Here is a 22,971-nt window from a genome sequence, read left to right as displayed (position 1 = left end):
TTTTATCTTTATGCTTTCCATGTCATGTATTTTCATTATGTGTGCCGAATTTAAATTATGTTAAGTTGTTGTGTTTGTGTTTGTGTTGCAGTATTAAAATAACGAAGAACCCGAGAAATATATACATAATGCGCATATAACGAAAATAATAAAAATTGTTGCTATTATTTACATAAAATAATATTTACATCAAATACAAAAAAAAAAAAAAAAAATCAATGTGTTCCACAACCTGTGTGCTTCAATGCAGCCGCTGGCCTAAGGCGCATCCCATCCCGCCCGGCTACGCTATCAGGATCATCCTCATCATGTCGCCTCTTTATAGCAGGATGCGCTGCAACATGATCATCAGTAGTGCTGGCAGGATCGATAGAAGGGGCCGTCAGTCTAGTAGTAACCTACAGAAGAATAAGTCAGCTCAGTATAGGAAAATATATATTAAGTCACAACAATTTAAATTTTCTTACCACGATCTCATCGGACTCCTGAATATAATCATCCGTCGCAGCCAGGTCAGCATCGCACAAAGCGGCCTCCGTGACGGGCGAGGATGAAGCCTTAATAAGAAAATTAATAAAGTTATTTATGGAAAATAAATGAGAAAAGAAAAAACAAATTTAGAATAAATACTAATAAAAATATACTTGCGCCTGTGAAAGCTCCCAAGCACCCCTCGATGATGAGCCATAACTCAGCCGACACCCACTATTCACATCTGGGTCAGCCGATCCTTAGCAGCGGTCGATAGGTCTGGGAAGTACGCATCCCAATCCTCTCCGGTAATGTCCGTGCCCGTGGTCAATAATGGACCTGACGGGGTCACCTGCGAAGTCCCTAGAGTGAGCTGCAACCCAAGGCTATATGACGGCATGTTGCTGGGATACTCGTCCGGCTCATGAAGGTCACCCGGCAAATCAGCATCAACATCATCAACAGGGGCCTCAACGCCCCCTTGCTGGGGACCACCTCCTCGCCGCCCACCATGACCCCATGGGGCAGCCCTGCCTCGTGGGGCACCCCTACCTCACTGGTACTGCTCCGACGCCATATAAGCAGGGTCGTGTCCTAAGCGCTGATCCTCTCAGGCTCGCTGTAATTTTCGGGCAGCCACCTCTGCAACCTACTGGCCATAATCGTGCAAAGCGGTCGCTCCCTCGCCGGCATGCTGCTGCATCTGCAATCCCATCTAGTAGACTATATGTAGGCCAATAGCCTGCACAACGTATAAAATATAAACTACATAACACTATGTTACAGTTATATAAGTAATAATACCAGAAAACATACCAGGGCCTCGTGCTGCCCGGCGTATGGAACGTACCGACCGCCAGATTGATAAATAGGATTCCCGACGAAAAGTCGGGTAACGCGGCGGTACCGGGGCATATACTCATGAATAGTATCCGCCCGGCTCTGTGAAGGGGGGGCTGAATCAGGTCAGCTCGCCGGTTCCAAGTATCGACCTGCGCCTCTAGCCATGCCATATATGCGTCGTCCATCCTAGAACGATCATCCAGCTGATAATGTGTGGGCTCCCATGTGGGCCCTCTCGGTACAAGCTGCGAACGGCAAAACTGGCGAAGTACCCGCTCCGTGGCATGATGCTCCACAATATCGAGGCACATCAGCGGGACGGAAGTGCTCCAAATCAGTCGGTCGGCCGACCAATAATCGGGCAGGCCACCTATCAAGTCGTCATTGTATGGCGTCCAAATGAACTATTAAATGACAACAGAAAACGTGAGTATGCGCAACACATGTGAAGCTATACCAAGTAAACTTAGGTATACATTTACCTTTGCTCCCTCCAGCATATCCAACAAATCCCTGCAAAGGGGGAGATTATGCCGAGCCTCGTAGATATGTACGTCTCCCAGCCGGAGAACCCACCTCCTAGCTAGAGGGAGAAAAGGAGGTGGTACATCCAGAGGTAATGGTGGTAGAGGTGGCTGCAACTGCAGGAACTGCTCCCAGGCACAAACCTAACATACAAAGTTGACGTAAAACTAAATGATAATTTTTTACTAGATATGTTATAATGAATAGAGTATTCGAATATGTTGTCACCTGTAGCAGCGACAAAAATCCACATACATCATGTTGGGTGCCCATGCTCGTCCGGCACATCTGCCTGTACAAGTAGGCGAGAACAACATCACCCCAGCTGTACTGGGGTAAATCATCTAGCCGCTGAAGATGATGAAGAAATCTCAAGCTGACTAGGTTCCCCGAAGTGTTCGAGAACAAGACCCCTCCAAACATAAGAAGCAGCAACAACCTCGTATACCGGTGAATATGTAGATCATTTGTCTCGCAAGTGATGTCGGGGTGCAATATCTCCAAATGTTGTCGAATAGCTGTCAAACTCATGCGACTGACCCCTGAGTGTGCAATATCATCCTGTGGCCTGAAACCAGTGAGCTGCTGCAGCATGTCCAAATACTGCCCATGCGTCATGAGGCAGTGCAACGAGCAGCCTATATAAAACCTCCACGTCCTACAGCGTGATGATGGCCTCGCCAATGGGCAGGTGGAATGTGTGCGTCTTCAGTCGCCACCGCTCTATCAGGGCCATGACCAAAGACTAGTCGAGCTGCAACGCTGGACTACACGGGGATGGAGATCTCTGTCCTTCATAAAATCCCACATGTCGTCCACTCTCCTGGCGCGGAGAGTCTGGGCCAGTAAATCTCCCTCCCATACGTGGGCGGACCTATGATCGCCCTGTAACACTAATAACTCATCGCAGAAAGGTCCAGGATGCATGGGCGGCACGTCCATGTCGTCTACTGTAAATTAAACAACATTAATTGTATGTTTGTTCTGTAAATTAAATAATTAATTTTTATAGTTATACAATATTTAATTGGATATAGTATATATCTATGGATTCCAGGCTCGATATTTGAGGCCCAGTAGCACAAAGCTATCCTGAATTCTTGTATGTGTCAATTTTATTATTTTACATGTTAGTTTTATAATTTTGTATGTTTGTTGTGTAAATTAAATAATTAATTTTTATAATTATACAATATTTAATTGGACAGAGTATTAACATATGGGTTTCAGGCTCGATATTTGAGGCCCAATAGCACCAAGCTATCGTGAATTCTTGTATGTGTCAATTTTATTATTTTACATGTTAGTTTCATAATTTTGTATGTTTGTTTTGTAAATTAAATAATTATTTTTTATAATTATACAATATTTAATTAGATAAAGTATTCATATATGGGTTCCAGGCTCGATATTTGAGGCCCAGTAGCATCAAGTTATCCTGAATTCTTATGTGTGTCAATTTTATCATTTTACATGTTAGTTTCATAATTTTATATGTTTGTTTGTAAATTAAATAATTAATTTTTGTATATTGGACAGAGTTTGTGTTTGATCTATCAGTATAAGATATACTAAAAAATAGGGATACTACGCAAAAGGCTCTACATTTTACTAAGCTAAAAGGGCACTATATTACTAGTCTTTAAACAAATAAATAATCTAAACTAGATAAAATCAACAAATACATTTTAATTACAAAACATTCACGAAAATACATATAAAACAGTAAAAGTAATTTATTAACATTTTTATTAACAAATAATAACGATTTCTCAATTTTTACATATTATTTTAGAACACTAATATTTTAGTCCGGATAAAAATAACATACCAGTTTAAACGCAAAAAAAAATACAAAACAAGATGGAACAAATTCAAAACACCTAATATGCATTATTTATACGAGTTTCGACATAAACTAAATCGGAATACCTCGATTTATTTTTTCGAAAAGTTGAAGAATTGAATATTTGAGTCCGAAACAAGCAAACCACAATAATAGGAATGGATGGCTAGAATGTGGGACCAACAATCTTGTCTTTTTATGGGACGGGTGGGGTCCACTAGAATTTTTTATCAATAAAATGGGGGGAGGGGGGGGGGGGCTGAAGATTTTTAAAAAAAATGGGGGAAGGGGACTGGTTTTAATCTCGGGGAAGAAGGGAAGGGGACCGTTTTATCTATGTATAGCGCGGTATATAACAACGCTATACATATAGCGCTTTTATATACCGCGCTATGCATAACTGTCTTATCAGCCCAGGCATAACGCTGTTTATAAGGGCGTTATATATTTATAATGCTCTTTTAAAGAACGCTATACCTTAACGTCCAAAACGTCTGTTAAGGTATAACACTCTTTAAAAGAGCGTTATACATAGTTAGATCACACTTTTTTTCACGTATTTTCGTTCTTTTTGTCAAAAAGAACCACAAATGGGTTCTGAACTCTATACATGAGCCTGAGGGCCCAAGGCTGAAAATCACGCACACTGTATATCCAATGTACTTTTCATACAACATATCTATATATTAAGTACTTCGTTCCAATTTATGTGAACTTGTTTGATTGTGCACAGAGTTTAAGAAAAACTGAAGACTTTTGGAATTTGTGGTCCTAAACAAGTCAAAAAGGGGCCTAGAATATTTGTGTGGTTATAAAACTTTCTCATTAAAGGTAGAATTGTAAGTTTAAGCTAAATTATTTTTAAATTTAGAAATGAGTCATTCTTTTTGGAACAGATCAAAAATCAAATAGATTCATATAAACCGGAATGGAGGAAGTACTGTATATTCATCACCACTACAAAAGGTCACTTAATAATCGAGACTGTCTTTAAGCTGTGATTTTTTTTTTTTTGATGACCGAGAAATCTGTCTGGGGCCGATCCTTTGGACCAACCGCAGCCTTCGAAACTCGGTGGATAATGGGCCCGCCCCTCTACCCTTCTCCACTTAAATACCATGCTTTGCTTTGCATGGTGTGGGGGCTTGAACCCGTGACCTAAGACACAAATTCACAAGCTGTGATTATTTTATCTCTTCTTTGTTTATTCTTTCTTTGAATTCAAACAAACGTGATCCGTCTTTAAGCTGTGATTACATTCTGATTATATAATTGAGCTAAACTTTACTTATCAAATCCAATAGTGTATTAGTGTCCCTGTAAGGAGAAGATCATGCTGTATAATATAATGATGTATGCTAATTAATATATAGGATTATAATATAGCTGCTGACAATCTAACTAATTAGTAACATACTACTGTAGCTAATAGTAACGTACTACAGCTGCCAATCTTTTTGAAATAGATGGAGTATATATATTATTGGTATAAATTATTTAGAGATCACCTAAAAGATGAATGTAGATAACGTTATTTAATAAAATAATATCTATTGATAACTTAAAATAAAATACTACAAGTGACTTCCTATACAATATTAAATTATGGTGTGAAAATTGCATTACAATATATCTTAAATCTATAATATAGATTATGTCCACATTTGAAAGATTCACCTAATGGAGGGGGCTCCTTATACGTATCTAGTGTTCACAACTAAATTTCTAGTTTATATTATAATCTAATCATTACGTTTGTGATAAACACTCAACAACGATTGATCAGCTTCAAGAATATAGACATCTATGAATCAACAATTATCATGATAAGCATTTTAAGGACACATAGCTCTTTATTTTTAGTTATCCGTTAATTAAATAATTAAAGAGTTAATACCCTAAAACCTCCTTAAATTATCATATTTTTGTGAGTTTTCTATTTAAACTATTCGGTATCCCCGAAACCTTCCTGAACTATATTGTCGCTCGTATTAAAAACTCATTGTCGTTGAACTGGCATAACATATGTAGATACTCGCTTGGGAGCGCGTGGTAGCTGAAAAAAGCCATCAAAATGGCCCGCCTAACAGAAAATAATGGCTAATTAGCCTAACCCTCTTTCAAATTTATTTATTTTAATAAATATTCTCCTTATTTCAGTTATATCCATATTTCTTCCTCATTTTTCACCATTCATCCTTATTTTTTCACCTTCCTCTTTGATTTTCACCTTCTTCTTCATTTTTAACCTTTTTTCTTCGGTTCTTCATATGGGTTTCCTCGGAAAAATTTCTCCCTCTCTTGTTTCCTCTGAAATTATATATTCTCTTTCTTGTTTTAGTCTTCTTTCATGCCTTACACATATTGCTAAAAGAATATCAATTTAAATCTTCTTATTAAACTCAACACCTTATAAAGAATAAAGTTGAATCTCTTGAACCTTCTTTATGTAATCTGGAATTAGAGAATATAATTGCTGGGTAATTGATTTTTTATTTGCGAAATTTTATTTTGTATAATCTTTTTTATGTAATACAAGATGACTTTTAAGAAATATTACATTATATACCTTTATTTATATTTTAACTGTGCTACAAAGTGAATATAAATAAGGACTTATCAACTGGAGTCTAGCATAAAGTACAATCATAATTAAATTTAAAATTAACATAGTACATTAGATATTATTTTGGCCAAAACTCATAGAATTAATCAATCATTCGAGAGTAATACATCATGAATAAACTATATAAATTTTTTGTACAAACCATAAGTTAATATAGGTAGACAAACGTACCTTTAAAAGTCCAACATGAGGTTTTAATATATAGGGGAATATAATTCATGGGGGTTTTGGGGACACCAAATAGTTTAAGTACGTAACTGACAAAAAAGTAATAGTTTAGGCGAATATTAGGCTGAGTTAAATAGTCACGTGTAGTGCTACATGACACGTTTTTTAGACAACTAGGAGCGTGTACTAGACGCACATCTAAGAATGCAATGAGGGGATTTTAATATGAAGGGCAATATAGTTCAGGGGAGGTTTGGGGACACCGAATAGTTTAAGTAGGAAACGGACAAAAGCTCGACCGTTTAGGGGGATTTTAGGGTATTTACTCTTAATTAAATGATAGAAACTTTCACTGAAAATTTACTAAATTTGTTAGCAATGTCCATGACATTCTATATTAGAAAATCCGGAGAAAATTAAAACAAAAGAAAAACTGTTTTCCTTGTTTCATTTTCCTTTTTCCAGAAAACAGTTGAAGGGGCCCGTACTAACCGTTGGTATTTTTCCAAGTTATCTCCTCAACTCTCCCATGAATGCATGGAGCAACAGATCTTCAAAATTAATTATCTTTATCATACAATAAGCCTAATTCTAACTCAAATCGTGCATTTCAAATTCATGAGAAATTGGCATCAGGTTCATTTTAGCCTTTTGAATTATTTTCAGTAGAAATTTCGATCGATATTAATCTCGATCCTATGCTAAAATCTGGAGATTTTGAAAGGCATCGGTTGAGGAAGAGAGGCTGATACGAATTTTCGGTTAAGGGAGATTTTTGGGGTATAATGTCGAATTTGTATGGAGATTATAATCGAAAGATTGATTATGTTTTCAAGATTGTTTTAATTGGAGATTCTGCAGTTGGAAAATCTCAGCTTTTGGCTAGATTTGCAAGGAATGAATTTAACTTAGATTCAAAGGCTACAATTGGGGTTGAATTCCAGACAAAGACTCTGCTTGTAGATAACAGGACCGTCAAAGCACAGATTTGGGACACTGCAGGACAAGAAAGGTGTGCAGTTTCACTTTAATTTTTCATTCTCTGCTTCTATTTTTAATTTTGTATGTTTTTTTCACGTTCTCCTTTCAAAAATATTCCTAAGAGAAAAGCTGGCTAAACCCCAGAGACGTGTGGTGGGATGGTTGGATCCTCTATTCTTTACCAAAACTCTCGGGTTTGATCCCTGTATATAAATAACCTTTCTTTTACTCCTTTATTAGGCCGTTTTTTTTCCCATACCAACCATCACGAGGGGTTTAAACTGACCCCAACCTGTATATTAGAATCCAAAAAGGAAATACATGAAGACGGGGGACATAAAACCTTACCTCTCCTTCTACAACAAGTAAGTTAGGTATTCCTAACCGTAAAGTTAGCAAAATATTACATGATGCAAGGTCATTCCCATATTGATCACCAAATAAATAAGTTGATCCTAGTGTTGGATTGATTAGGAATAAACAGTGAAGCTTCCAAAAAATGAGGGAACACAACTCCCTATTACCGATGTGTAAGAACATAGCTTCAGGAAGTTCCATTCTTGTGCTTTTTCCTAATTCTGAAATTAGGAATTTGATTTTGATCCATTCTGGAGCATCCTTTAGCTTTTTTAGGGAGGTCTTTCCATTCATCAAACAAGACAGTAGTACCATCAAATAAGTGGCTCCCAGTTTTTGCTAAAACATCTGCCACAGTGTTGAATTTTGAAATGATGGGTTTGTAGACCCTATTTAATCTCCTCCACCCATTGAGCTAATTCCCATGGAATAACATTCCTGTCAGTTAGCAAATTTACAACAAGCAATGAGTCTATTTCCAAAATAATGTTACTGTGAGCTTTTTGATTGCACCAATTAATTGCAAATAAGGCTGCTTTCACCTCAGCTTGATTGTTAGTGAAGAAATGGAGTTTTTTTAGCAAAAGCCATAATCAAATCTCTATTTCTATCCCTCACAATACCTCCAATACCAACAGTTTGGTTAGCTGAGTTACTGCTACCGTCTGTATTAACTTTTAACCAATTAAGTGGAGGTTTTTCCCAACTAACTGGTACAATAGTTAACATAGGTTTGGCGTTGTCTAGAGCATTACATAAGGTATGCCAATTCCATTTTAAGTCAATTGGAGCACCAATCTTCTTTAAATGGATTTTCAGATGAAAATAAAATTCCTCACAAATTCTTTCTACATGAGGATATCCTCTTCCAAATCTAGCTTCACAGCTAGCTTTCCAGATTTTTCAACAAATATAAATCGGAGCAAAATGACTCAGAGCTCTAATATAGAAATTGATAGAAATGAAGTTGTTCCAAGTGAAAAATCTCATTCGTAGAATAGGGGAGTATGATGTAAATTCCAAAGCTGTGGAAACAAAAGACCATATTTGTTTGGCCTTTTTACTAGTGTGAAAAACATGCTCAACTGTTTCTGCGTGAGGTTGTCGACAACATGAGCATTCAGAAATAATTGTAAGCCCAAACTTGAGTATAATATCATCAAGTGAGATATTTTTCATCCAAATCCTCCAAAGTGAGAAAGATATCTTGAAAGAGATATGCTTGATCCAAGTTTGTTTCCAGATTTGTTGTTGCTCCCTTCTTTGTCTGAGTAGTTCAAAGGCTGAGGAGACTAAAAATAAACCATTAGTAGAAGGTTTCCAGATAGACTTATCCTTCTCCTGATTATTCTCAATTTCCACATGCTTGATGTGTTGTAAAATAGTAACTGGAACTAGTTCACTAATGAGATCAAGGTTCCAATTTCCATCGACAATGCAATCCTCTACCAGAAGGGTACCGGGATTGTGAATTTGCAGTAAGGAGGCTAGGTAGCCCAGCCTACTCCAGTTATCCCACCAAAAAGATAATTCTCCTACATGTATTCTCCACAAAATGTGAGAGTCAACTTTATCCTTAATATCCATAAGTTCTTTCCAGCTGCTAGAATCTCTAGGCTGCTTTTTTTTTTTGCCATGGAGTGACTCCTCCGACAGTATTTGCTTAGCATAAACTTAGACTAAAGGTTGTCTTGTGATCTCAACCTCCACTACCTCTAGGCTGCTTCTTTTTTGCCATGGAGTGACTCCTCCGACAGTATTTGTATATCCACTAAACTCCTGAAATTTACTCCTCCCTCACTAGTAAGAAAGCACAGTTTGTTCCAAGCACTCGAGTGAAATTTTTTCTTGGTATCATTGTTTCCCCAAAATAAGTCCGCAAAATGCTTCTCTAATTGTTTGAGGATGGACTTTGGAGGGAAGATAACAACCATTATGTCACTGTGACTGAAGAACGTGTGTGATCAGGGTGGCCCTTCCGCCCACTGATAAAAGATTACCCTGCCATCCTTGGATTTTGTAGACAATTTTAGTAGCCATGTCTGTGAAGAAACTGATCTTCTTTCTACCACAATAGATAGGGCACCTCAAATATTTTAGTGAAAAGTGTTGGTGTTTGAAACCAGTCACTCTCTGAATTCTATCTCTTCTGGATTGAGGAGTGTGCGTAGGAGTTAGAAAAAAGCTCTTTTCTTTACTAATTTCTTGTTCTGAGGCTTGTTCATACTTTTGCAGCTTCTTCATTATCATCTTCATTGACCTCTTATTCCCAGAGGAGAAAATGACTAAGTCATCGCATAACATAGATGGTTAATTTGAGGGTCATTTTTGTTCATTGAGAATCCCACATATCCTTCCTTTAGTAGGCTTATCTAACGTGAAATGCGTATTAGTCGGTCCGGTGAGCTATGGATACATAATGGTTAAAGAGGAAAAAAGAAAGTTTTAATGCTCCTTCCCAAGCCAACTATAAATTGAAATTAGGTCCTCGTGATTAAGGACTAATTTCTATATATATGTTTTTTTCTTGAATTTTGGTTTCTACCAATTTTCAGAAGTTAATTGTCATAGTCTCATAGAAGTCATAATTTATTCTTAACAATGTATGATCCTACTTCAAGTACCAGAATATTTGGCATGCATCTTCCTTTTTGCGGCCCTTGCCTGTTTCCCCATTTCTTCTGTCTTTAATTTCTAGTTTCTATTATTGTTCATCGTAAAAGCTATTGGGCTAAAACAGTTCAAAGATACTCTTAACACCGTGTGATATTGTTTGTTTTGGGCCAAATTCGCAGGGTTTTCCCAAAAGGCCTTGTTGCGGAAGCCAAATGTATATAGTGTGAATGAGTCACAACTACTATACCAAAAATTATGACAACCACTAAATAATAAACAAGACAATAAGACAACAATAAAAGAACACCAGAATTTACGAGGTTCGGCCAATTTTGCCTACTTCCTCGGACACAATCAATATTTTATTCCACTCCAAAATTACAAGTGAAATAATACTAAAGAGAGAAGATACAAATGCCTTAAGAAGATAAAAGGCAAATGAGAGGTGTGTTTAAATCCTAAACATTAGGCCTCCTTTTATAGGGTGAAATTCTCATTCAAAATTGTCATCCACCGATGTGGTACTTTTGCCAATTTCAACAAATCTCCACCTTGGCAAAATTCCACATCTTCAATTTTCTCTCAATAACAAATTTTGGTTGTGTCTTCATCTTCAATCTTTAGTGTTCAACAATGTTGATCAAATCCAAACAATGTTGAAACTTGACCGCAGTCACCACTTTTGTCAGCATATCAGCAGGGTTCTCCGTAGTATGAATTTTCTTCACCGTGACTCCACCTTCTTCTATGATTTCTCGTACGAAATGATACCGAACATCAATGTGCTTCGTCCTTGCATGATAAACTTGGTTCTTCGCTAATTGAATAGCACTTTGACTATCACAAAAAATTGTAATATTTTTTTGTTCAATACCAAGCTCCTTTAGCAACCCCTGAAGCCAAATTGCCTCCTTCACAGCCTCCGTAATAGCCATGTACTCTGCCTCTGTTGTAGACAAAGCAACTGTTGACTGCAAAGTAGACTTCCAACTAACTGGTGCCTTTGCAAAAGTAAACACATAACCAGTAGTTGACCTTCGTTTGTCCAGATCACCCGCAAAATCTGAGTCACAATATCCAACTACAGACCGATTGCCTTCCTGCTCAAAAACTAACCCAACATCTACAGTACTATGAATATACCGTAGAATCCATTTCACAGCTTGCCAATGCTCCTTTCCTGGATTATGCATATATCTGCTAATAACTCTAACGGCTTGTGAAATGTCAGGTCTCGTACAAACCATTGCATACATCAAGCTACCAACAACATTTGCGTATGGTACCCTTGACATATACTCCTGTTCAGTTTCATCCTTTGGCGACATAGTAGTACTTAGCTTAAAATGGGGAGCAAGTGGCGTACTAATTGGCTTAGTCTTCTTATCTATGCCAAAACGCTTTAGTACTCTCTTCAAATATTCTTTCTGAGATAAACAGAGTTTCTTTGTACGTCTATCTCTTATTATCTCCATGCCAAGAATTTTCTTTGCCTCACCCAGATCCTTCATCTCGAACTCCTCCTTCAGTTGAATCTTCAACTTATCAATTTCTTCCGAATTCTTGGAAGTTATCAACATATCATCAACATATAGGAGAAGATATACAAAGGAACCATCATTAAGTTTGTGCAAATACACACAATGATCGTATTTGCTTCTCTTGTACCCTTGCCGCAACATAAACTTGTCAAATCGCTTGTACCATTGTCTAGAAGATTGTTTCAATCCGTACAACGATTTTTCAAGTTTGCATACTATATTTTCTTTTCCAGCAACTTTGAATCCTTCTGGCTGAGTCATGTAGATTTCCTCCTCCAAGTTTCCATGTAAAAACGCAGTTTTTACATCCATCTGAACTAGTTCCAAATCCAACTGTGCTACCAAAGCCAACATAATTCTAATGGAGGAATGTTTTACAACTGGAGAAAATACTTCATTGTAATCAATTCCCTCCTTTTGAGCATATCCTTTGGCCACCAATCTTGCTTTGTAGCGAACATCTTCTTGGTTAGGAAATCCTTCTTTCTTTGCAAATACCCATTTGCACCCAATTGCTTTCTTTCCCTTCGGGAGATTGGCCAATTTCCATGTATGATTCTGATGAAGGGACTGCATTTCTTCATTCATGGCAATCCTCCACTTATCTTCTTCTGAACTTTGGATTGCGTCTTTATAAGTGGTAGGAACACCATCAGCTACAATTGAGGTTGCACAAGCAACCGTCTCTATAAGACGAACAGGTTTCGTTATTGTCCTTTTTGGCCTGCTGGTTGCTATTGATTCAAGTTGTTGTCGAGGTTCCTGAGTTGGAATCTCCCTTTCTACTGGCTCTTCTTCCAGAGGGTAATCTTCATGAGTTTCCTCCTCTGCTTCTTGTGTAGGAAAAATAAATTTTCCCTCAAACTCCACCTGCTTTGATGCACCACCAGTTTGTTTGACATCTTCAACTGTCATCTTATTTGTTATGGTAGATTCATCAAAGGTAACATCTCTGCTGAATATAATATTCCTTGTCTCTGGACACCATAAGCGGTATCCTTTGACTCCAGAAGTAATCCCCATAAATATAGCCTTCTTTGCTCTCGGATCCAATTTTGACTCTTTCACATGATAGTATGCAATTGAGCCAAACACGTGCAAAGAATCATAATCTACAGCAGGTTTTCCATACCATTTTTCAAATGGTGTCTTGCCATCAATAGCAGCAGATGGTAGACGATTAATGAGGTGGCATGCATATGTAATTGCCTCAGCCCAAAATTCTTTGCCCAAGCCAGCATTGGACAACATACACCGTACCTTCTCCAGTAAAGTCCGGTTCATACGTTCTGCCACTCCATTCTGTTGTGGTGTATTTCTGACAGTGAAGTGTCGGACGATGCCATCATTTTCACAGACCTTATTGAAATGATCATTTTTGTATTCACCTCCATTGTCTGTGCGAATACACTTGATCCTCCTGCCTGTTTGATTCTCCACTATCGTTTTCCATTTAAGAAAAATTCCCAACACTTCATCTTTCCTCTTCATTGTATACACCCACACTCTTCGGGAAAAATCATCAACAAAGGTTACAAAATAGTGCTTCCCACCCAATGAAGGTGTTTTGGAAGCACCCCAAACATCAGAGTGTACATAATCCAAAATGCCTTTAGTATTATGGATCGCTATACCAAATTTAACCCTTGTCTGTTTCCCTTTGACACAATGCTCGCAAAACTCCAAGTTGCAAGTCTTTACGCCTTTTAACAATCCTTGATTAGATAAAGCTTTCAAGGATTTTCCTCCAGCATGTCCCAAGCGCATGTGCCATAGCCTGGTTGCTTCTGCCTCTTTGTCATCACTGGATGTCACTGTTGCTGTCCCAATAACTGTGCTACCACGATAGCAGTACATGTTATTGTTCTTCCGATTGGCCTTCATTACCACTAGTGCACCGGAGCATATTCTCATCACTCCATTTTCTACAATGATTTTGAACCCTTTTGATTCTAGGGCTCCCACAGAGATGAGATTCTTCTTCAAACCCGGTACATATCGAACATCTGTTAATGTTCTGATCATTCCATCATGGATCCTTAATCTTATTGAACCAATGCCATATGAGGTAAGAGGGCTGTTATCCGCTGTGTGGATGACTCCATATTCTCCTTCTTGAAAATTCACGAACCAGTCCTTGTTGGGACACATATGGTAGCTACAAGCCGAGTCCATCAACCATATGTCTGATGATGTTGATAACTCTGTTGTAACTAATGAGAAGTCTGAATCATCACAATCAGCTACATTTGAATCCATAATGGCCTTTCCATTGTTATGTCTGGCCTTATTCTTCAACTTCGGACAGTCTTTCTTCCAGTGCCCCTTTTCTCGACAAAAGGCACATTCATCTTTGCTGGGTCTAGATCTCGACTTGGATCTTCCCTTCTTAGTCCTCGTTTGATTTTGAGGACGACCCCTCACAATTAGTGCTTCTTCTTCTCCGCCCTTCTGTTTTTCTCCCTTTCTTTGTTCATAGCTGTACAAAGCTGAACAAACTTCTCTGAGAGAAATTTCGTCATTTCCATGGAGTAGAGTAGTTTCAAGGTGCTCGTACTCATTAGGAAGTGACCCCAATAACATCAAGGCCAAGTCACCATCATCAAAAGTTGCATCCATATTTTGCAAATCTGTGACCAACTTATTGAAACTGGTGATATGTTCATTCATTGTGGTACCAGGAACATAGGTAAAGCGAAACAGTCTCTTCTTCATGTACAATTTATTTTGACTGTTTTTCTTCAAAAATTTATCCTCCAGTGCTTTCCATAATTTACTTGCAGAAGTTTCCTTTGTGTATGGATATTTCTGCTCTCTAGCAAGGTAGGATCGAATGGTACCGCAAGCAACACGATTGATAATTTTCCAATCTTCTTCTCCAATAACATCTGGCTTCTTTTCTTCAATGGCAAGATCTAGCCCTTGTTGAAAAAGAACATCTAGAACCTCGCCTTGCCACATCCCAAAATGTCCTGACCCGTCAAAAATTTCTACCGCAAATTTCGCATTTGACACAATTCTTGTCATAAGCGAAGATGCCAACGATGACGTATTATTGACACTTGATGTAGATTCTTCTTGTTTACTGTCTCCCATTTTGACACAAATATTATTTAGTAGCTGACGACACAAATCAAGATTATTTCTTTTCTGGTGTGGAAGATCAGACTAAGCTGCAACCACAGAGCATACTCAGATAGAACCTTGACTCAGTTACCAAGATAGATCTTTTCTGATGTGGAAGATCAGACTATGCTGCAACCACAGAGCATACTTAGACAGTACCTTGGCTTTGATACCAATTGTTGCGGAAGCCAAATGTATATAGTGTGAATGAGTCACAACTACTATACCAAAAATTATGACAACCACTAAATAATAAACAAGACAATAAGACAACAATAAAAGAACACCAGAATTTACGAGGTTCGGCCAATTTTGCCTACTTCCTCGGACACAATCAATATTTTATTCCACTCCAAAATTACAAGTGAAATAATACTAAAGAGAGAAGATACAAATGCCTTAAGAAGATAAAAGGCAAATGAGAGGTGTGTTTAAATCCTAAACATTAGGCCTCCTTTTATAGGGTGAAATTCTCATTCAAAATTGTCATCCACCGATGTGGTACTTTTGCCAATTTCAACAGGCCTTACACCCTTAAGAACATCTAACTTGTTATAAGTAGCTTCTTTTTCTTTTCTACCTTCCACGCGAGACTTTGTTCACACACAGCTGACAAAGCTACTACTAGAAAATTTATGCGATTCTATCTTGCTGATGTTATCTCTAACAAGTGCATAACGTACGCTTCAAGAGAACCCTTCTACATCACTGCATTCCTTTCTTGTTTGTTTTTTTTCTTCTATTTTTGCAATTCAAAGAGCACCTAGCACAATTTACAGCAGCTTGTATACGAGCATCCTGTAAAGTATTTAAGGCCAGCAAGAAAGCTTCAGTGACAAAACATTTAAAATAAGGCGTACACGGTAAAGACATGTTGTCTTCTAGAATAGCATTATAGTGTTAATGAAGAAAATTTTGGGGAATCCGTAAGTATCTCAATCTAGTGTATGTCTAGCTAAGTAGATGGATTTATTCTCCTGGTTTATCTTCCTCCTTTAGAGGTAATATAGTACAATAGGTGGAAGGAAAGGGCAGAGACCTACACTTTGATTGGATTAATTCTACTTAAGATGTTATACTTTGGGATTGAGGTGTCAGTATTTTTCCCTGTCATAGGCTCATACTATTAACTTTTGCCAATTGGATAATTGTTTTAACACAACAAATATCTCCTCTCTCTCACACAGATATAGAGCAGTAACAAGTGCATACTATCGAGGTGCAGTTGGCGCAATGCTAGTCTACGACTTAACAAAACGTCAATCATTTGACCATATGGTTAGATGGCTGGAGGAACTAAGAGGTCACGCAGACAAGAACATAGTTATAATGCTCATTGGTAACAAATGTGATCTAGGGAGTCTTCGAGCTGTACCAGTTGAAGATGCTCAAGAATTTGCAGAAAGGGAGAATCTATTCTTTATGGAAACATCAGCCCTTCAATCCACAAACGTCGAGGATGCATTTATGACAATTTTAACAGAAATTTATCGAATCATTAGCAAGAACACACTCACTGCAAATCCAGGTGCAGATTACGGGAAGTCACAATCTTTAAAGGGCACCAGGATCATTGTCCCTGGACAGGAATCGGATTCTGGTGGGAAAAGTGGTGGCTGCTGCATGTCCTCGTGATCTTTTCTCTTGGTTGCTTGAATTCTTGCCTTCCTTCTCATATAGAAGTTTGTTTATTTTATCCAAAATCCTACTATAACTGGAAATGATTTTTTCTTTCTGTAGAATAGATAATTGTTATCGACAATGAAGTTGATTAGAAAGCTTATCTAGCTTTGTGTCTATACAGTTCATGAAGTTGCTTACTAGTTCAACTATCAGTATTAGAGACTTCAGCAAAGGAAGAGCAAAATCCACAGTAAATTAAAACCTAACTATCAAAAAGAAGGGCAACAGAGTTCTCATTCCAAGATTAAACACAGCAGACACATTACTAGAATCAAACAGCAGAATCAAATACATTAGGCGGAAAGAAAAAAGAAAAAAGAAAAAGAAACAAACACACCAAGACTTAACACACTACCAAAAACAGACACCTATTAGGAAAGTGGCGAACCGAGTTCGTGACAAGAAACATACTGCAACTTGGACAAACTAAAGTCTTGCTGAGGCAAAAAAATCCTGCTTAATCAGCCATCCTCAGTTCGTTTAAGCGTTGAATAGATAACCTTTCTTCCTTGAGGGCACAGTAAACGTGCAAAGCTTCTCACGCTCCAGACTATAGTATAACAGTCCGTCTTTGGCCACCACTTTCTGGAAACAAATGTTGCACTCGATCTCTGCCTTCTCATGTTTGAATGGGAAGGAAAAGAAGAGCTCGTAAGAGACATTATCCGCCAGCGTCAAGGTCTTGGGAGCTCCAGCACATTGACGATTAATATAAAATTTGCATGGGGTGCAATAGTACGCCCTGACAGGACCAACATTGACAGTACTGCCTTGGCAGCCCGGGCATTCGACCTTCTCATTGACACAAGTAATCATGATCATGATTGTAAAATACCCAGCAACCCGAAGTAAGAACTGCTTTAGCACAAATTGAGCAAGAGAGAGCAGCAGCCTCACTGGTTATTGGAAAGGAAAGGAACAGGTGAAGTGGGTATTTCACTTTTCGGGACAAGGTTATGGGTATAGAAACACATTCGACATGAAGATTGAAATTGCACGACTCGCAGCAATAGTATGACTGAAACAGGGAATCATCACCATAGCCACAAGCAGCGCAATGAAACTGCTCATTTAAAGGGCCTAAGCACAAGAGTGCGGTCATAACCGGGATGGCGAATTTCTCTAGGAAACTTACTACACACCTCATGAAGCTAATAATCACAATGCTCGCAAGCAAAACCTCGACCAGAGATGATAATATCGCAAAAGTTGCACTTGATGCCTTCACTCTCTCAAAGGCGTAATCGCAGCAATGGATGAAGTGATTCAAGTCACCCTCACGAGGAGGAGGAGGATCTGAGGCATCAACAAAAGCAGCTCTTAGTAACTTCGTCATTATTCTTCGATTTTTGTGTCCAATTTTATCTTGAGTTTTGTTTTCATTCATATCCAGCGGTTTATTGTCAGCAATATACATCTCTTACCTTTGTCGAAAGCTGAAAAAGATGAAGCCAAAGAGGCTGAAGGAAAAATTACCTTGCTTAATAACATATTTATAGAAAATTACCTCTTGGTGTCCTCGCTTCACATCGAACACTAATTAAAGATATACATACAGTACAAAAATTGAAAAATCTAGCAATCTAGTAAGGCCGATATACACGGAAACCTCTGTACAAGAGCTTGAACGTACATGATTTTAACCAATATCTACCAATATTCTCAATTATTTTCACTTTTTAATATTTATTAAATAATATATAAGGAAATAGTAGTATAACTGTATAAGACAACTTGGACTCTAAATTTAATCCACTGAGTTTGTTTAGGATTTCACCCAAAAAATAGGAGGATTCCACCATTCTTGTAACGACATCCTATATGGAAGCTCTTTATTCGTTATCTTTTTCTATTTCAGATTATAGAGATGGATGGGTACAATAAACTTGAATCAATTTGCAAAATGAATTTCTTTTGTAGAGTATAATTTGAGTAATTCTTTATAGAAGAATATTTTGGGACAGAGAGATGGATACTATAAAAAAGGGCTTCTTATCTTGCATGTTAACATGCTTCTTCAGTTAATAAGCAACCCTTGTCTATTCCCTGTTTTTCCTGTCTGTTGTTTTTCATGGTAAAAACTACTATAGATAATGTATTCGTTTGTTCTTGGCAAGCTAACTAATTTGCAAATTCACTTCTATCTTGCTGGATTCAAGGTCAGGAGCCTGAATTTATGTTCATTAGCCTACTCAAAGCATTCTACTTCGCTTGTACTTAAGTAAATTAATTTGAACCAATGCAATTGATAAGTTCACCAAAACATATCGTAGAATGCCTCAGGTTTATAAGCAGAGTAAATTGAAATTGAAATTAAAAGGAAAAAAGCAATTTGATTACGGACTAATAGCTTGAGATTTATAACAGGTTAAAGGGCCAACAGAAGCTAATTTGAACTGCATATCCGTTGAAGACACAAATCAAGAAAAGAAGAAAAACTAAAACAAATACAAACACTATAACTAAAACCAATTAAACAGCAGATGTGCACACCAGCTCGTACGATACATTATCCGTCAAGGTCAACATCTTAGGAGCTCCAGCACATTAACAACTACTTCCTCCGTTTCAATTTAGATGAGTTAGTGTGAGCTGGTCAAGATGGACGCAACCCCACACAAAGTTCACTTGGGTTAAAATGGGTTGTGTCAATATATACCTTTTAAAATGTTTTCAAGAGTTTGTGTTCTTGATGGTTGAATTGACTTGAGACACGCTCGTAAGATTTTATTTAAAATTCAGAATGTGAAGGTATTATTATTATTATTGGTTATTTTTCTCTAAGAGGATCCATGTTATTTTATTCTCTAAAGCACTAAGACGATGAATTAATTCTTGTTGGGAAGGTGGTGCTGCTGCATGTCCTCGTGATATTTTTCTCTTGGTTTCTTAAATTCTGGACGTCTTATTTATCAAAAATCATAGTATAACGCAAAATGATCATATTTTCTGTAGAAAAAATGAATTGTAGGTGAAGATAAAGTTTATTAGGAAGTTTGTCTAGCTTTGTGTGGCATACAAGTTCACTAGTACGCTTACTGGGCATGAATATAATTCTAATTCAACTCTGTTTTCCTTTTTCACTATTTAGACATTTCAGCAGAAATTATGCTTAACCATAAAAAAAGAAGGGCAACTGAGTTTTCATTCAAAGATTAACACACAACAGAAACAGTACTAAAATCAGACAGCAGAAACAAAAACACCAAAACGTAACATACTCCCAAAAACAAACACCTCTAGGGTGAACCTGTTCCTGACAAGAGACTTACTGCAACTTCCAAACTACTGTAGTCTCGCTGAGGAACTAAGTTCGGTTTAATCAACTATCCTCATTTCGTTTAAGCGTTGAATAGATAACCTGACACGGAAAATCGTTCCTGACACGGAAATGGGCATAACTTACTCATACAATGTCCGAATTCGACGATTCTTTTTGCTATGGCTCTGTAATTTCAATACGGATCTAATGCTTCAATCAAAACTGAATTTGAAACTCATTTGATTAATGTGATACCACTTAAATCTTGAAGAAACGACGTCGAAACCGACTAGAAATATCCAACTTCTACATTCGATGACGAAACCTATCAAATAAAGTCGGATCGACCTCAAATTTTGCACACAAGTCATAAATGACATAACGGACCTATTCCAAATTTTCAGAATCGCATTCCGACCCGATATCAAAAGGTCAACTCCCCGGTCAAACTTCCAATTTTCTATTTTCCTATTTTCGCCATTTCAAGCCTAATTTAACTACGAACTTCCAAATAATTTTTCGGACACGCACCTAATTCCAAAATCACCATACGGAGCTGTTGGAATCATCAAAACTCTATTCCGGGGTAGTTTGCACAAAAGTCAAACTCCGATCAACCCTTTTAATTTAAGCTTCCAACATGAAATTCATTCTTACGAACTAATTCCGAAACACCTGAAAAAATCAAAACCGACGATTCACATAGTAGAAAGGAAAAGAAGAGCTTGTAATACATCATATGAAGCTATTCAAGATTTCAAATAGTAGAAAGGAGAGTAATTACTCAAAACGACAAGTCGGATCGATACAAATATAGTATAACAGTCCATCTTTGGTCACTATTATTTAGGAGGAAATGTTGCACTTGATCTCTGCATTCTCATATTTAAACGGGAATGAAAAGAAGAGCTCGTAAGAGACATTATCCCCCAAGTACAATGTCTTGGGAGCTCCAGCACATTGACGATTAATATAAAATTTACAACGGGCGCAATAGTACGACCAACACTGGAATCACCTTGGCAGCCCGGGCAATTGATATTTTCATTTTGAAAATCTAAGTAGCAAGTCAATTTGAGAGGGTGTTGGGGATGAGACATATGTTGAATATTGGATGGAACGGTAAAGCAAATCGAATCGATAAAGTAATCGCAACCACTGCAAATATAACCTGTTGAGAATTCGAAGTTGCAACTCAGGGGATTGTCCGAGTTATATACCTTGAGAGCATGGCGGTGAGTGAAATGCGTGACCTCCCCACTTGCCAGTGTAGGAGGACGATTTGTTACAGAAAGGGACTGAAGTCGGATTTTGTTAGGATCGGGAATTCGGGTAGTGCGGAATATAGTCAAACAACGGTATAATGGCAATAACAAAGACAATGGATGTTAATAACAATGACAATTAAAGTAGGTAAAGAAGACACAAATTTAACGTGGTTTGGTCAAAGTGACCTACGTCCACAAGCGGAGATGAGCAATTTACTATAACAATAAGAGTACAAAAGAGAGTACAAAATTAGAGTAAATACTCTAATTAATCCCAAATACCCTACGGGAATAATCTCACAAGATCACTCCAAAGAAAGGGTTCACACAAGTGTTTCCCAACACTAACTCTCATATAAAACACTCTTAATAAAGGAAGAAAAGAAGAAACAAGAAATGAAGACTCAAGTCTTGTTGGTCTGTCTCCAAATGAGTAGAGAGTCCTCATTATATAGGAAGATAAGAAAGAAATACTTGGCCAACAATTAGCCACATCCTCTCAAAATACAAGGCCATTTATTTGGCCAACAAGGCCTTAAATAAAAGGTTCCAAATGTGCCAACAAGGCTCACAAATAAAAAGCCTAAAAATAAGGCCACCTTTTACAAATCTCCACCTTGGCCTAATTTTGGCTGATATAGTAAATTTGCTTCACCTTCTCCGCAAAATCTCCAATGGGAATATGTCAAAATTTAATGCTATCAAAATCAGACAAGTTGTCTGATACTGAAACTGCAGTAGGGCCTATAACAGTGGAGCCCAATAAAGTATACAACGAACTAGATCTATGTACTTTCATGATCACAAGAGCATCTTGAAAAACTTTTAAAACTCCACCTTCACTAGTGAATTTGCACCCAAGGGATTCTAAAATGCCCAAAGATATGAGATTTTTCTTCAACTTAGGAACATATCTAACATCGGTGAGAGTTCTCACCACATCATCGTGCATTCTGACCCGAATTGTACATTTGCCAATAACGTTACAAGTAACATTGTTACCCAGTTGGACAACTCCACCTGCAACTGAATCATATGTAGAAAACAAGTCCCTACTAGGACACATATGATATGAACATCCAAAATCTAAAATCCACTCATTGTCTAATCTGAAACTAGTTTCAGTTGCTAAAAATATAGTTCCCTCAATCTCATCAGTTGCTACACTAGCTTCGGCGGTGTCAGTATTTTTGTGCTCATTTTTTCTTTCTTTATGCTTTTCTTTATTTTTCAGTTTATAACATTCAGAGATATTGTGACGTTTCTTATGACAATAGCGATACTCTAAATTATTGTATCCGAAATTGGAGTCGGATTTGCCCCTAACAAACAAGCCAACTTCCGCTTGAGTTCCACTAGCTTCCCCAGTAATATCACTATCTATCTGTTCTTTTGATTTTAAGATAGATTTAATATCCTTATAAGAGATATTATCCTTTGCATAAAGCATAGTATCTCTTATATGCTTAAAAGATGGGGGTAGAGAACAAAGCAGTAACACGACTTGATCCTCATCTTTAATTTCAGCATCTATATTACTCAAATCCATAAGAATGGAATCAAAGGTATCAAGATGAGAGAGAATAGAGGTACCTTCGCCCATACGAATTGTATAAAGTTTCTGCTTCAGGTAAAATCTATTTTCTACCGTCCTCTTC

The 22,971-nt window shown here is 37.6% G+C and overlaps 1 protein-coding gene across 1 annotated transcript; it reads left to right on the top strand.

The window, feature by feature from the left end:
• Positions 1 to 6,925: 6,925 nt before the first annotated feature.
• On the top strand, positions 6,926 to 16,883 carry LOC107799708 (ras-related protein RABA4d-like). The gene is made up of 2 exons (XM_016622847.2): positions 6,926 to 7,491; positions 16,288 to 16,883. Exons 1-2 carry the CDS (start codon positions 7,265 to 7,267, stop codon positions 16,733 to 16,735), a joined length of 675 nt encoding a protein of 224 aa, XP_016478333.1. The 5' UTR covers positions 6,926 to 7,264; the 3' UTR covers positions 16,736 to 16,883.
• The last annotated feature ends 6,088 nt before the right edge of the window (positions 16,884 to 22,971 follow it).

This window comes from Nicotiana tabacum, chromosome 15 (genome assembly GCF_000715075.1).
Source record: "Nicotiana tabacum cultivar K326 chromosome 15, ASM71507v2, whole genome shotgun sequence".
NCBI lineage: Eukaryota > Viridiplantae > Streptophyta > Magnoliopsida > Solanales > Solanaceae > Nicotiana > Nicotiana tabacum.
Note: the sequence above shows the minus strand (reverse complement) of the source record. Positions and strands in the feature narration are given on the sequence as shown.

Excerpts from the sequence above, each read along its gene's own strand:
- LOC107799708 (XM_016622847.2), top strand. The coding sequence starts at position 7,265 with ATGTCGAATTTGTATGGAGATTATAATCGAAAGATTGATTATGTTTTC. Across the intron at positions 7,492-16,287 it reads GACACTGCAGGACAAGAAAG|ATATAGAGCAGTAACAAGTG; the intron begins GTGTGCAGTTTC and ends TCTCTCACACAG.